General features: G+C 38.7%; 2 protein-coding genes across 3 annotated transcripts in view; one reads left to right on the forward strand and one right to left on the reverse strand.

Moving 5' to 3' along the window:
* WDR70 (WD repeat domain 70) overlaps positions 1-4,840 on the reverse strand; it is a 237,968-nt gene extending 233,128 nt beyond the window's left edge. The window contains exons 1-2 of one of the 2 annotated variants that reach the window (XM_074328991.1): positions 4,720-4,840; positions 17-169 (exon numbers count right to left, since the gene is read on the reverse strand). In XM_074328991.1, coding sequence (XP_074185092.1) covers positions 17-41 — 25 coding nt within the window. In that variant the 5' untranslated portion in view covers positions 42-169; positions 4,720-4,840. Of the gene's footprint in view, positions 1-16; positions 189-4,719 lie in introns of those variants that run through there. The other variant, XM_019737298.2, reaches the window with a different exon arrangement.
* Positions 4,841-5,574: 734 nt separating this feature from the next.
* NUP155 (nucleoporin 155) overlaps positions 5,575-12,666 on the forward strand; it is a 50,432-nt gene continuing 43,340 nt past the window's right edge. The window contains exons 1-4 of the mRNA XM_019737278.2: positions 5,575-5,870; positions 8,138-8,275; positions 9,803-9,899; positions 12,196-12,266. Coding sequence (XP_019592837.2) covers positions 5,714-5,870; positions 8,138-8,275; positions 9,803-9,899; positions 12,196-12,266 — 463 coding nt within the window. The 5' untranslated portion in view covers positions 5,575-5,713. The remainder of the gene's footprint in view (positions 5,871-8,137; positions 8,276-9,802; positions 9,900-12,195; positions 12,267-12,666) is intronic.

A 12,666-nucleotide genomic window follows, 5' to 3' on the forward strand; every position in this document is an offset into this window, starting at 1 on the left:
GCCTAACGGAACCCACCTTCGCTGGGTCCAGGGCGCTCCATGGCTTTCCGCCGGCTGCAGAATGAGCATCAGCAGCAGCCCAAGCAGCTGCAGAAGATTCACAGCAAACCCAGCAGGAAGCGTCGCCTCCTATCATCAGCGTCTCTGCAAACGCCAAGAGCGGCGCCCTCTGCGGAAAGAGGGCGGCCTTCTGAGCAGCGCCGCCCTCGCGGACTGGCGGGGCATTAGCGCCGCAGAGGCTGACTTCCAGCTCACCCCACTGGATGAGAACATTATCTGGAATTTCTGTTAACACCTTTTACATTTTAAGACGCGTTTACCGCCAAGGTGACACTTAATCTTCACAGAATTATAAAGAAAAGCCCTTTCTATGTGTTTTGTCCTTCTCTATGAGGAAATTTCCACAATTTTGTCCTGTTTCTAAAGACGCCCTTTCTGTGTGTTTTGTGCTTCTCTATGAGGAAACTCCCACAATCTTCCACCTTTTGAGCATATTTTAAGGAAGCAATGAGTGTCTACTACATTACTAAAAAGCAATCAGAAGCCAGAAAGACCTAAGTTAGCTGAGAGTTGTCAGAAAATGCTCTAAAACCTGTACTCTTAGTCCAAGCCTCCCCCTATTTGCTTGGTTATAGTTTCCTAGCCCACAGCAAGGGTTCCCAAAGCATTTTATTCACATATTTATTATATTTTCACTTTTTATTGGGTTTAATTTCTTTACATGACTCCTTATCTATGCTACAACCTAATGGCACATTACTTATCTCTATATTTCTGAATTCTACCAAAACTATGTATCATCCTAATAAATGTTGCTGAATGAAAATTTTTTCATAAAGTTACTCATTAGCCCCACTATTTCCTTAGTGTACCTCAAATTATGCTTTACCTATACACCCTAAATGATAATGATCAAGCAATGTCCATTTGCTCCTAAAATAAAATGGCTTCCAAAACCTTTCTAACTTCATCTTTTTCTGTTTTCCACCACACCAGCGTTCCTTCAGCTCTATAAGAAGCCTCAGAACATTATGTTCTCAAACCTCTGACTCGTCACCAAGCCTAATGCCCTTCATTTAACCTCATTCATCCTTCAGGTCTCAAACTTCAATGCTCTTGTAAGCATTTACAAAGCTTTCCAGACCTCCAACTAAGTTAGGTCTCTCTATTATGTAATCTAATAACCTTCCTTAATTGCACAACGCCTCAGTGGATGCTCAATATTTGTAAAACGAATAAATGAATGAATGAGAAAAAGTAGTTGTAAAGGCAAAAGCTACTCCTCTTACATGGCAGGATGTTACATAACTTGGGAGAATAAAGTTTGGTTTCAGCCCCACAGATTACTGAACCACAAAAGTCAAAAGTCAATGTGAACTCCAATCAGTGGGCTAATTCATTGCACCTTTAACAAAACAAGTTATTATTAATGTCACTGTCTCTTTTCCAAATACAGATAAACAAGCCTTAGGTAATAAAATAGAACTTTATGCATACAGCTCATTATGTAACCATACCCCAACCTTAAAAATAAGTATTTCAGCTCCTCAGTAGTCAAGAACTTGTGGGTAAAGGCTTGAGGTGATACATACACTTTTTCTTCCTTTTCATTAAGACTTTAATTTTTAGAGCAGTTAAAGGTTCACAGAAAATTTGAGAAAAATGTATAGAGATTTCCCATATACTCTCTACATGCATAGCCTGCCCCCATTATCAACATCCCCCACCAGAAGGGTGCATTTGTTATCATTTATGAACCAACATTCACACATCATAATAACCTGAATTCCACTGTTCACTCATGGTGGTGTACATTCTATGGGTTTGGACAAATGTATAATAACATCTATCCATCATTATGGTATCATACCAAGTATTCCACTGCCCCCCAAATCCTCCATTCTCTGACTATTCATCCCTCTTTCCCCTCCCCACAACCCCTGCCGACCACTGGTATTTTTACTGTCTCCAGTTTTGCCTTTTACAGAATGTCGTATAGTTGGAATCATACAGTATGCAGCCTTTTCAGATTGGCTGCTTTCACTTAGTAATATAGATTTCAAGTTCCCCCATGTCTTTTCATGACTTAATAGCTCATTTCTTTTAAGCATTGAATAATATTTTATTGTTTGAATGTACCACAGTACACTTATCCATTCACCTATTGAAGGAAATATTGGTGTCTTCCAAGTTTTGGCAATTATGAATAAAGCTGATATAAATATCCATGTTCAGGTTTTTGAGTAGACAAGTTTTCAACTCCTTTGAGCAATTATGGAGGGGCACAATTGTTGGAAATGAGTGCTAGAACTAGAATGTCTGCACTTAAATCCTGATTCCGATAATGAAATCTTGGGTGAGTTACTTAGACTCTATATGCTTCAAATTCCTCATCTGTGCCTGGCATATATTCCACACCCAATAAATGCTGGCCATGATTAAGTGTGAGATGTTTGTGAGAGTGGTGAAGACAAAAAACATATTCCCTGCCCTAATGGAATTTCCATTCTAACGAAGAGATTTAAAAAACAAAACAAAAAATCTTAAATACCTAAGGGGGCTAGATAGTCCAATCAGAAACAACATATGAAGGTATTTGAGCAGTATTTCTCCAAGTGTATTCTTTATACTCCTTAAGGGTGTCTATGAGATCAAAACTATTATCATAATAAACTAAGACATCATTTGCCCTTTTCACTCTATTGATATTTACACTGCTGATACAAAAGCAATAGTAGGTAAAATTGCTAGTGTCTCAGCATAAATCAAGGCAGTGACAAGCAAACTGCTAGTAGTAGTCATTGCATTCTTCACTGTTACATATTTACTGTAAACAAAACCAGTTTCCCTTAAAAATGTCCATAATAAAGCCATAACATTGTTAATTTTATTAAATCTGGACCCATGAGTACGTCTTTCAAATACATTGTGTGACAAAATGAGAAGTACTTGTAAAGCACTTCTGATGCCTATCAAAATATGTAGTTGTCTCAAATAAGAAACCACTTGCGCAATTGAGTGTTAGTTTTATTCATGAAACACCAAGTTTACTTGAAAGTATGACTCGCAAACTATAGTTATTCAGACTTGAGTATTTGGCCAACATTTCCTCAAAAATGAATGAAATGAGCTTGTCCCTTCAAAGAACAAAACTCACTGTACCTCTTGCTAGTGAAAATTATAGCTTTCAAGAGAAAATTAGAATCTTGAAACACTTGTATCAATGACCATAAGCTTGATAGCTTCCCAATACTTAAAGATTTTTTGGATAAGATAGGTAGTGATATTAACATAATCACTTTTTTCTATTGGCTAATGAAGTATGTCAATGTTTGGAAGTTCTGCATAACTCAGAGAACCAGTATTTTCCAAATGACCAACACATAATGTTATAGAACCATGCATGGATTAAAAAAAAAAAATCCATTCAAAATACAAGACAGACCAATGGATTTTAATCAAGTTCAAAAAAATTTCACTGATCGTTTCAAATTGCACATCGCAACTAGACTTTAAGAAATTACCACTTGTCAAGATTTGGTACACTATCAGAGATGAACATTCACAAGGGGTTTTAAAAGTTATTAAAATACTTCTCCCATTTTCCAACTACATAATTGTGTGAGGCTCGCTTTTCTTCATATACTTCACCTAAACAACGTATCACAACATAGTAACAGCAGACGCAGATATGAGACTCTATTATCTCTTATTGTCAGACACTTAAGAGATTTACAAAAATGTACAATAATGCTGTTCCTCTCACTAATGTTTTAGTTTTGGAATCTATGTAATTTTTCATGAATTGTTACTTATATTAATATGGATTAGGCTTATTCTTTTAAATGATTTTTTAAATTTCTCCTTTTTATGAAATATTAGTAATTATCATAAATATAGCCCACACAAAACAAACATTCTTTGTAGTTCTTAATAATTTTTAAGCGTATCAAGAGGTTCTGAGATCAGAAAGTTTTCAAATTGCTGTTCTAGAGAAGACTTCAGCAAATTTTTTCAGTAAAGGGCTAAAAGGTAAATATTTTTGTTTTTGAGGCCCTGTGGTCTGTGTAGCAACTACTTGACTCAGCTGTTGTAGCTGGAAAGCAGCTACAGACAATATGTGAATGGATGGAAGTTGGACTTAGACCTCTGGGAATGTGGTAGCTGTGCTGGAATATTATACCAGTATTACTAGACCATCCAATCTGTAGAATTGAAAACGCTCAATTGTATATTTTGTCTCAAATTAAAAACAAACACTGCGCCAGAACATTCATTTTCAATCTGTTGTCTACCAAATAAAACTGACAGCTGGAGACCCATCAGACTATTTATTCATCAATAACACAAATCTAATTTTTCCTAGTATATTTGCTATGAGGTCTTAAATTATACACATAGATCTGTAATGTCACAGAACTTTAATATTCAGAAATGTAGTCAACCCTTATTGAAGAAGTAAAAAGTAATTCACATAGCAAAAGACCAATTTAAAGTCATTGACTCGAGAAACTATGAAGAATAGAACTGGAGTTTACTTGGATGAGATTCTACATAAGGACTAAATAAAGACTGTTCGTTTTAAAGAAGAGTGCTTTGATTTAACTACTCGAGCTGCCTGCCGCATGAAATGAAGCCTATCTGACCTCTTCTCCCTCATTTCTCCTCGCTTTCTACTGCAGTTACTACAAACCCCATTGATAAGTTACGGTGATTCACTTCATTGCTTTGCTCTTGAGTCCATGCATAAAGCACTTCGAGGGCCGGAACGTTGTGTCAGTTTGATATTCCCATCACCACGCACGATCCCTGAAACAAATTAAGAATTCAGTTTCTGTAGGACTGGGTGGTCTATTGGGTGACCTTTATACCAGTCCCTCTACTGTGTGCTGGGAATGCACCAATGAATTATAACCGTCTGCTTCCTGCCTGTAATAGGGAATAAAGTAAGGGAGCAGCTCCCTGCGCGCAGCGAATGATTCTGTAAACACCTAATTCTCCAAAGTCAAACGGTAGCGACACACAAATAGAAAAGCCTCATGAGTTTTAATTTACACTGATGCCCATCAGAAACGTAGTGAGATTTTGGTTCATATGTAAACTGTTTCTCACAAGCTACCAACTCCTAGCCACTCTGAGAAGGTAAGTTATTTGGAGGACCAAAGATAGTGATGCGCATACTTTTAAATAGCTGCATTTGCGGGATTCGGATCAGCGAAGCTCAAGGGGGCAAGAGCCAGCGCGCGATAAACCCAACGGAACCGCAGCAACCTGCGCGGTCCCCAACGGACGGCCTCCCGGTCCCCGCTCCTTCCCCCATCCCCGGCCCTCCCGACCCTGTGCCGTCTCCATCCCCGGGTCCTCCCTTTCCCCTTCCCCTAGTCCCTTCCTTTCCCCTTCCTTCCTTCCCTAGAAAACCTTCCCTGATTGCCCCCTCCCTACCCTAAACACCCAGCCACCTCCAAGAAAGGGCCTCCCGCTCGCTCGCTCCACCCCTAACGTCCAGCCCCCGCAACGGCTTCCTCCTCCCAACTCCAAGACGGAGTCTTCAAATTCCCCACCAGACGAACCGGAAGTGCGTCATGCACAGGCGCCGAGGCGCTCGTTAGGCGCGCGCGCCCTAAGGCGCGATTCTGAGCTAGGCTGCTGGGTTTTCTCTCGTATCGCCTCGGTTTTTGACTTTTTCCGGACGCTGGCATCTCGGATTTTTGAGATGCCGTCTTCTTTGTTGGGCTCAGCGATGCCGGCCTCCGCATCGGCCGCAGCCCTGCAGGAAACTCTGGAAAATGCGGGGCGGCTCATCGACCGCCAGTTGCAAGAAGACCGCATGTACCCGGACCTTTCCGACCTCCTCATGGTGTCTGCCCCCAGTAAGTGATTGGTGCCTGTTTGGTGACTCTACTTTCTTAATCGAAAGGACTCTCGCCTGACTCCCTAACTTGGTCCTTATTCCCACGGCGGACCCGGCGAAGACATCTTGATATGGAGGGCCCCGTTTGCTACATTTCGAAGAGCAAAAAAGAGCCATTTTCATTTTTCCCCCCGTTCTCACTCTTCATTGCAGATGATTGAGAGGGTAGGACTGAAGAGCAAGCCCCCATTTGAAGCAGAAAGAGGCAAAGACCCCAACCTTACTGAGCTTACTGCCTCCAAGTGTTTATCGCTAAGGCCAGATGAGGAGGATCCCCTGATCCAAGCCTCATCCTCGTTAATTACTCGTGTTAATATTAGAATAACATGGAAGAGCAAACGAAATTTACCATGTTATCTCGCAAAGATATGCTTTATTATGTGTAGAGTTATATGACGTTATATCTAATATGACATGATGGAAGGTGTTAAAACTACCCGTGGAATAAAGGACGAGAACAGGAGAATCATTGATGATGGACATGGAGGGTAAGGCAGAGTGAGATGGCTGGAAAAATGTTTTATTTAACGGTTTTAAATTATGGCTGGGCTCCTCAAGACATGTGGAATTACATAAGTTGCTAGAAAAAAAAAAGAAAAAAAAAAACTGACTCCTTTGTGAGACAGATTCCAGAATAGCACAGAAGTGGAAGTGAGACAGAGACAAGATTTTTGGTAAGCAAGAACCGAAAAAAAAAAAAAAAAAACCAGGATAATCCATGCAATGTAAAGCTAAAAGACACCTCTGACGACTTATGAAAATTGTAATGGAGCAGACTTGTAATCAGAGAAAAGAAAAAAACAAAGCCAAAGATAGTATTTGTTCCTGACAGATACTTAGTGGGCTTGTCTTACAAGAACTGAGTGGCCAATGAGCTCTCCTCTTGAGCAGCATGACTCACTTTGACCTCCTTAGGTTTGAAAACAGGATATAAATACCATCCATACATTCTGGTCCTTCATCATGTCTGGCCCTAATCCTCCCTGCCCATCTTTACACACACCTACCTCTTAAACCTAATCTCTTCCTCTGCTTCTGTCCTATTCTTAGCCCCCTTTATCCAGTCACGCTGAATTTAACCTGTTTTCTGTAAGAAGTCCCCCCATCAGGATTTTATTTTACAGGCACTCTTCATTTCTGGAACGTTCTTCTTTGCCTGACAAATGATTCTTCCAGACTCCCCTTAAATGTCACTTTGTTGGTGAAGGGTTTCTTAACCATTCACATCCTCACCAGAAATATGAATTCTATTCTTTGTGTCCCAACTGCCATTTAACACATGCAATGTTATATTAAAATTATGTTTTAAGATGAAATGGGATGTGTGGAATTTGCTTCAAAAAATCCATTAGGGAAGGAATGGATGGTGATAAGAATGAAATATGATTTGGCATGTTATTGGTAATTGTTGATGCTGGGTAGTCAGTACACAGGGATTGATTGCAATTTTCTCTCTAGTTGTATATATTTTTTAAATTTCCATAATACCTTTAAAAATTGTTTTACATGTAAGGTTTCCCCAACATCTTTGTACTTTAGAGGGCCTGAAAGTGTGCCCGGGATAAATAGCTCGTGAGTCAAATCTAAAGAATACCTTGTTTAGGACTAGGAAAGATAGGCTGAAGGACCGGCCTGCTCCTGCCTGCCTTTAGTGTCTGGGTCTTAAAGCAAGAGAAAGGTTGCCAGATGAGAATACTTTGTAGAGCAATCTGTGATGTTTCTCAGTAAAATATTGCTTCTGTGGTATTATTTGTATTTATCTTAATGGTCTATGGGGGAAAAAATCTAAGGGAAAAAGGCATGGATTGTTTTCATCTATAAATGTTTAAGTGGGAAAGGAAACAGCTATATTTTCCACAATCAATATTTGGTTTGTCCACGGTTGTTTGATCTGAAACTCACAAAGCTGTTATACTACATACTAATATAACCCATTTCAGTTTAGTAAAATAATAGAAAAATACTAAGTAATCGAGGTAAACATTTCCTTTTTTATGGATTAAGTCTTTGGCAAAGATAACCTGTTTAGTGCTGAAACCACTGATTTCTCCCACCTTAACATTGGAATTCTCCGGTGCCCTTAATGTCAGGTCAGACCTATTCTCCCGTTGTCTTCAGAACCACCAGATGCACAATTTTTTTTGTCGCTTGTAGTGCTTCTGTATGCCCAGTTGATGCCCAAAACATTATTACTTTTGAATAAATGCTTCGTTTTATTTTTTGTAGATAATCCCACTGTTTCTGGCATGTCAGATATGGATTACCCTCTACAAGGACCTGGTTTGCTGTCAGTACCCAACCTTCCAGAGATCAGTTCCATCCGAAGAGTTCCTCTCCCACCTGAACTTGTTGAACAGTTTGGACGTATCCTTTTACTTTGTATTTAACTCTTTAAATTTTTTTTAAATTGGTATTCTCATTATTCTAATTCCTGTTTTGTGTTTAATAAGTGTTGTATTTATATTCATTTAAGGGTTTCATTTAAGATATATTTAAGTACATCGGTAGTTTGCCATATGCCTAGAAAATTTCATATAAAATTGAATGTTGAAAATTGAGTCACATTTTAATTGTTTTGGACATTCACAAGAATGAATTTTTTTTTACAAGGAACTCTGCATTTTTAACAAAGTATTACTTTCCTGTTAAGTACTATACGAAAAAGTTTTTACTACCACACTTTTTTTAGCTCAAAGCCCATAATTTTCGTTTTTATTTTTTCCCATATTTTAACATTTTGAAACTGGGATGTGGCTCTAAATATGATTAAAAACAAACAGAAACATCTATGTGTTCCTTTTTTTCTCCCCCCAAAAAAGTTTTTGGTGTGGTTTTACATTTACTGGTGTCTTAGAATTGAAATTTATATGTGATTTTACTTCTGAGGATCATAATCTGTATATAAAGATATAAGAAACCAAAATACAATGCATCTTCATAGATTGAGTAGCTAGAGAAGTTTTCTTACCCCCAGAAAGAAAGCTTGTATCTGATTTTCTTAAAGTGTAGCATACCCTGTAAAAACACTAGATTTGTAATTATTTGCTGGGACGCTTTTGTATCTATCCATCTATAGCTCTCATAATAAAGACATCAAGATGCTACATTAACATTTAATCAGACTTAAATGTATATTAATCTATTTAGAGTAAAAGGGTTTCATATTTCAATACAGGGAGATTTTTTTAAATGAAATGGAAAACGCTTATAAAATAAATAGAAAAAGTAGTAAAATCTAATAGATATTTTCCCTAAAATTTTCATTGTTTCTTTGAGATTTTTTTAAAATAGTGTTATTAAGTATATAATCTACCTTATCCCATACTCTACCCTTGCTTAGTTTTTTAATAGTCTTTTTTAATCCTCTGATAATACTTTACTTTGCAAGAGACATTTCCTTTAACTAGGAAATTATTTTCTCTTCACAATTGTTTCATTGTCTTATATAACATAAATCTTTGCCTATTTTTCAATAGCACTATTTACAAGAGGCTTGCAAATTGTCACCAAGCTGTGACTTTAGCATACCGTGTGCTTTTTTATCACTCTTGTTCATATACAATTGGAAAAACTGGTTCAGGAAAATAATTTTTTAATGTCAAAATTCAGTGGTGTTATTCATAATCCATATTTTTTAAGTTAGTAGTGGTAAACATTACATTTGTGCAGAATACATTTCAAGTGGTTAGCTACCATTAGAAATTATAAGTATTTCTGTCATACACTATGGCTTTCATTAAACTCATTGGAAATCAAGATATTTTACTTGCTCGTTCTATTAAAGAGTGGACAGGTCATGACTTTTTAACCGTACAATTTAAATCAATCGTTTGAAACAAGTTTAAGAAAGATGAGATCGAGATCTTTGTACCTTACATCCACATACCTCAGATATGCAGTGTAACTGCATGATGGGCGTGTTCCCTCCTATCAACAGAGCGTGGCTCACAATTGACAGCGACATATTTATGTGGAACTATGAAGATGGGTATGTATTTAAGGCTGGCTGGCTTTAGCTTGATTAGAATTTAGATTATCTTTATTGCAGCTAGTGTTCTGCTCATTCGAAGCTGCCTCATTTATCTTTCAGTCATTTAATATCTGGCTCTGCTTCTCAGTGTGCTTACCAATCACCTGGGGAGAGGGTTAAAATGTGGGATCTGTATAGTAGTTCTGAGTAAGTTTCAAGAGTCTGCACTTGTAACAAGCTTGGTGGGGGGTGGCGGGAGGGGTGATGCTGCCAGTCTAGGTACCACTCTGAGTAGCAGAGGTCTAGTTCCCAAGCTCTTTACCCTGCAGTACTATCACTAAATCTGTGAAACATGGTGTGACATTTTAAACACCTCTGTTTTCCTTGCATTTCCATGGAGTGGGAGACTTTTATCAAAGTGACTTAACTGTTTTGTTATTCTGTGGCCTTGGCCGGCATGTGAATTTAATGCGTATACTAGAGTCTGAGTGAAGGCCCTAGGTATTCTTGCTTAAAGTCTGTTGATCTAGTGCTCTCGCTCTGGGCTTTTTGGAGATCAATTTTGGCTTACTTCCAGTTCTTCACCGTGTTGTCTTTAGGCAAGGTGTGGGATAGGAAGGCCCAAGTAGTTAAGATGTTCCTCTTATGCCTGAGTAATTAATGCACTTGTTAGGAATGAACCCACGCACCAACAATAACACTACTAGTTTGGGCATCTGGTCATAGTCGAGTCTGGTTCTGTTGATTGCTTTGTTTCTTAAGAGTGGGATTTTTTTTTCCCCTTGCTTTTTTATGTCTCATACTTTTTTATTGAAAGCCAGACATCGTGTGTAGGACAGTGGATAGTGCAGTAAATAGCATTTATCCTTAGAAAAGAGTGTGTCTTAGAACTGTATGATTTCAGTCAGATGTGTGATATAAAACAAAAAGCAGAAACTCATAGAAACTGTGGTTACCAGAGGGGAAGGCATCTAGAGGGAAGACGATGAGGGTAAAGGGGGTCAAATAGATGGTGATGGCACAATAGAGTAGACATGTTGTATTATAATGTTGTATGCCGGAAATTTATATAATATTATTAACCAATGTTACACCAATAAATTTATTTTTTTTAGTTAAAATAAAAGAAATGGGCATGTCTCTTCTTTTGCTAGAACTTAGCAGATAGACCTTTATTGTGGGAGGAGTTAACTTTTTCCAAGTAACTTTTTAAAGTTTAGTTTGGTTTTGTTCCTGTGGTTACCCTCAGTGGACCACAAATTTCAAATTTCTTTAGAATTACCTTGCACTTTGGGTATAGATTGGGTTGCTGGAGATTTTTCTCTCAATATTCCTGTTTCACCCTCAGCCATAGGCTTTCCCTATGAGCCTGTTCTTGTAAGAGTCCTCTCCATGCTTTTGCCCCTGACCTGTTGCCACGCAGCAGCCTACCCATCTGTCCCCTCGTACCTGCCCCTAAAGAAAGGAGAGTCTGTGAGATGGATCCTTTCAGGGACTTTGCTTCACCTCTGTGCTTGCACCTTTTGTCTCCCTGTTTGGCCCCAGAAAGATGGCTGGTTAGTCAATGATGGGTAAGAGTCCCCACGGGGGGGACAACTCAAGCCAGGCACAGTCGCATGGGGACCAACAGGACAATCCAAGGGGTTCATAGAGGTGGGCACAGCCCCCCACCGCCCCCTGTCTAAGGAGAGCCTCTGCCTCTGTGGCTGCATTCCTTCCCACAACCTGCGGGGGAAGTGACTCAGTGATGTGCTCTCCATCTAGTCATATGCATAAAGGTTTTGTCCCTTGGGGAAGTGCAAACATCCTGATCCTGAGCAAGGGTGACTGGCTTGAATCAGGTTCCTATTATAATGTATGGGATTCACAGATCTTGAGATTGACAAGCTTTACTTCTTTTACTTCCACACCTAACTAACGAAATATATGCGTTGGCCCGATTTGGGGCTCAGTGCTTGAGACTTGAGTCCCTTGGCCCAGCTTGCACTCTACTCTCATCTACTCTTTCTTAACCTTGTGCTGCCCTTCTCGCTTCCCACTGCTCTTGTTGTGCTGGATGCACCACTGCCCCTTGCTGTTACTTGACACTTGCAACCTGGTGGGGGAGTGGGGGTGGGGGAAAGGGGGGTGTTGGAATAGGGAGCAGCACTCCCTGTTTTCCTGGTTTATGCTTGGCAGTAGGCAGCCATGTGTGCCTGAGTCTTGGAACTGAAACAGTTTATTTTTCATTATATTCCATAGTCTTAAAGAGCATTGGAAGAGAAAACTTTGTTTTCTGTATGTGTATAACATGTTTTTCTTCAACTATTGACAGAGGAGACCTTGCCTATTTTGATGGACTTAGTGAGACTATTCTTGCTGTGGGACTTGTGAAACCAAAACCTGGTAAGAAATAATATAAGGATGAAATTAGTTTTGTATATACATAGACTTCAAATATTTTAGGACTGAAAGATAAATACATTTTAAGTAGTTGACTTTCCTATTGAATCTTTGTTCTGAATTCTAATTAGAAACATGAAGTGACTAGAAATATTTAACAGTTTACTCACTTTATGGTGCAAGTGAATCTGCCTTTAAAATTGCTAAACTATAATTTTTAAATTTCATCTTGCTTACTTTTTGTTACTCTTTTTGATTTACCTAAAGTATTTTACATAATATATTTTTCATTAGTTACTGAACGTAAATTTAAAACCATTTTGTCTGCATTTTTTTAGTCTTGATAGCCCATGGAGGTGAGAACAGAGTTCAGAATAAATCTTAGAGAAGTCACAGGCATTGT

The sequence above is a fragment of the Rhinolophus sinicus genome, linkage group LG03 (genome assembly GCF_036562045.2).
Source record: "Rhinolophus sinicus isolate RSC01 linkage group LG03, ASM3656204v1, whole genome shotgun sequence".
NCBI classification, from domain to species: Eukaryota; Metazoa; Chordata; class Mammalia; order Chiroptera; family Rhinolophidae; genus Rhinolophus; species Rhinolophus sinicus.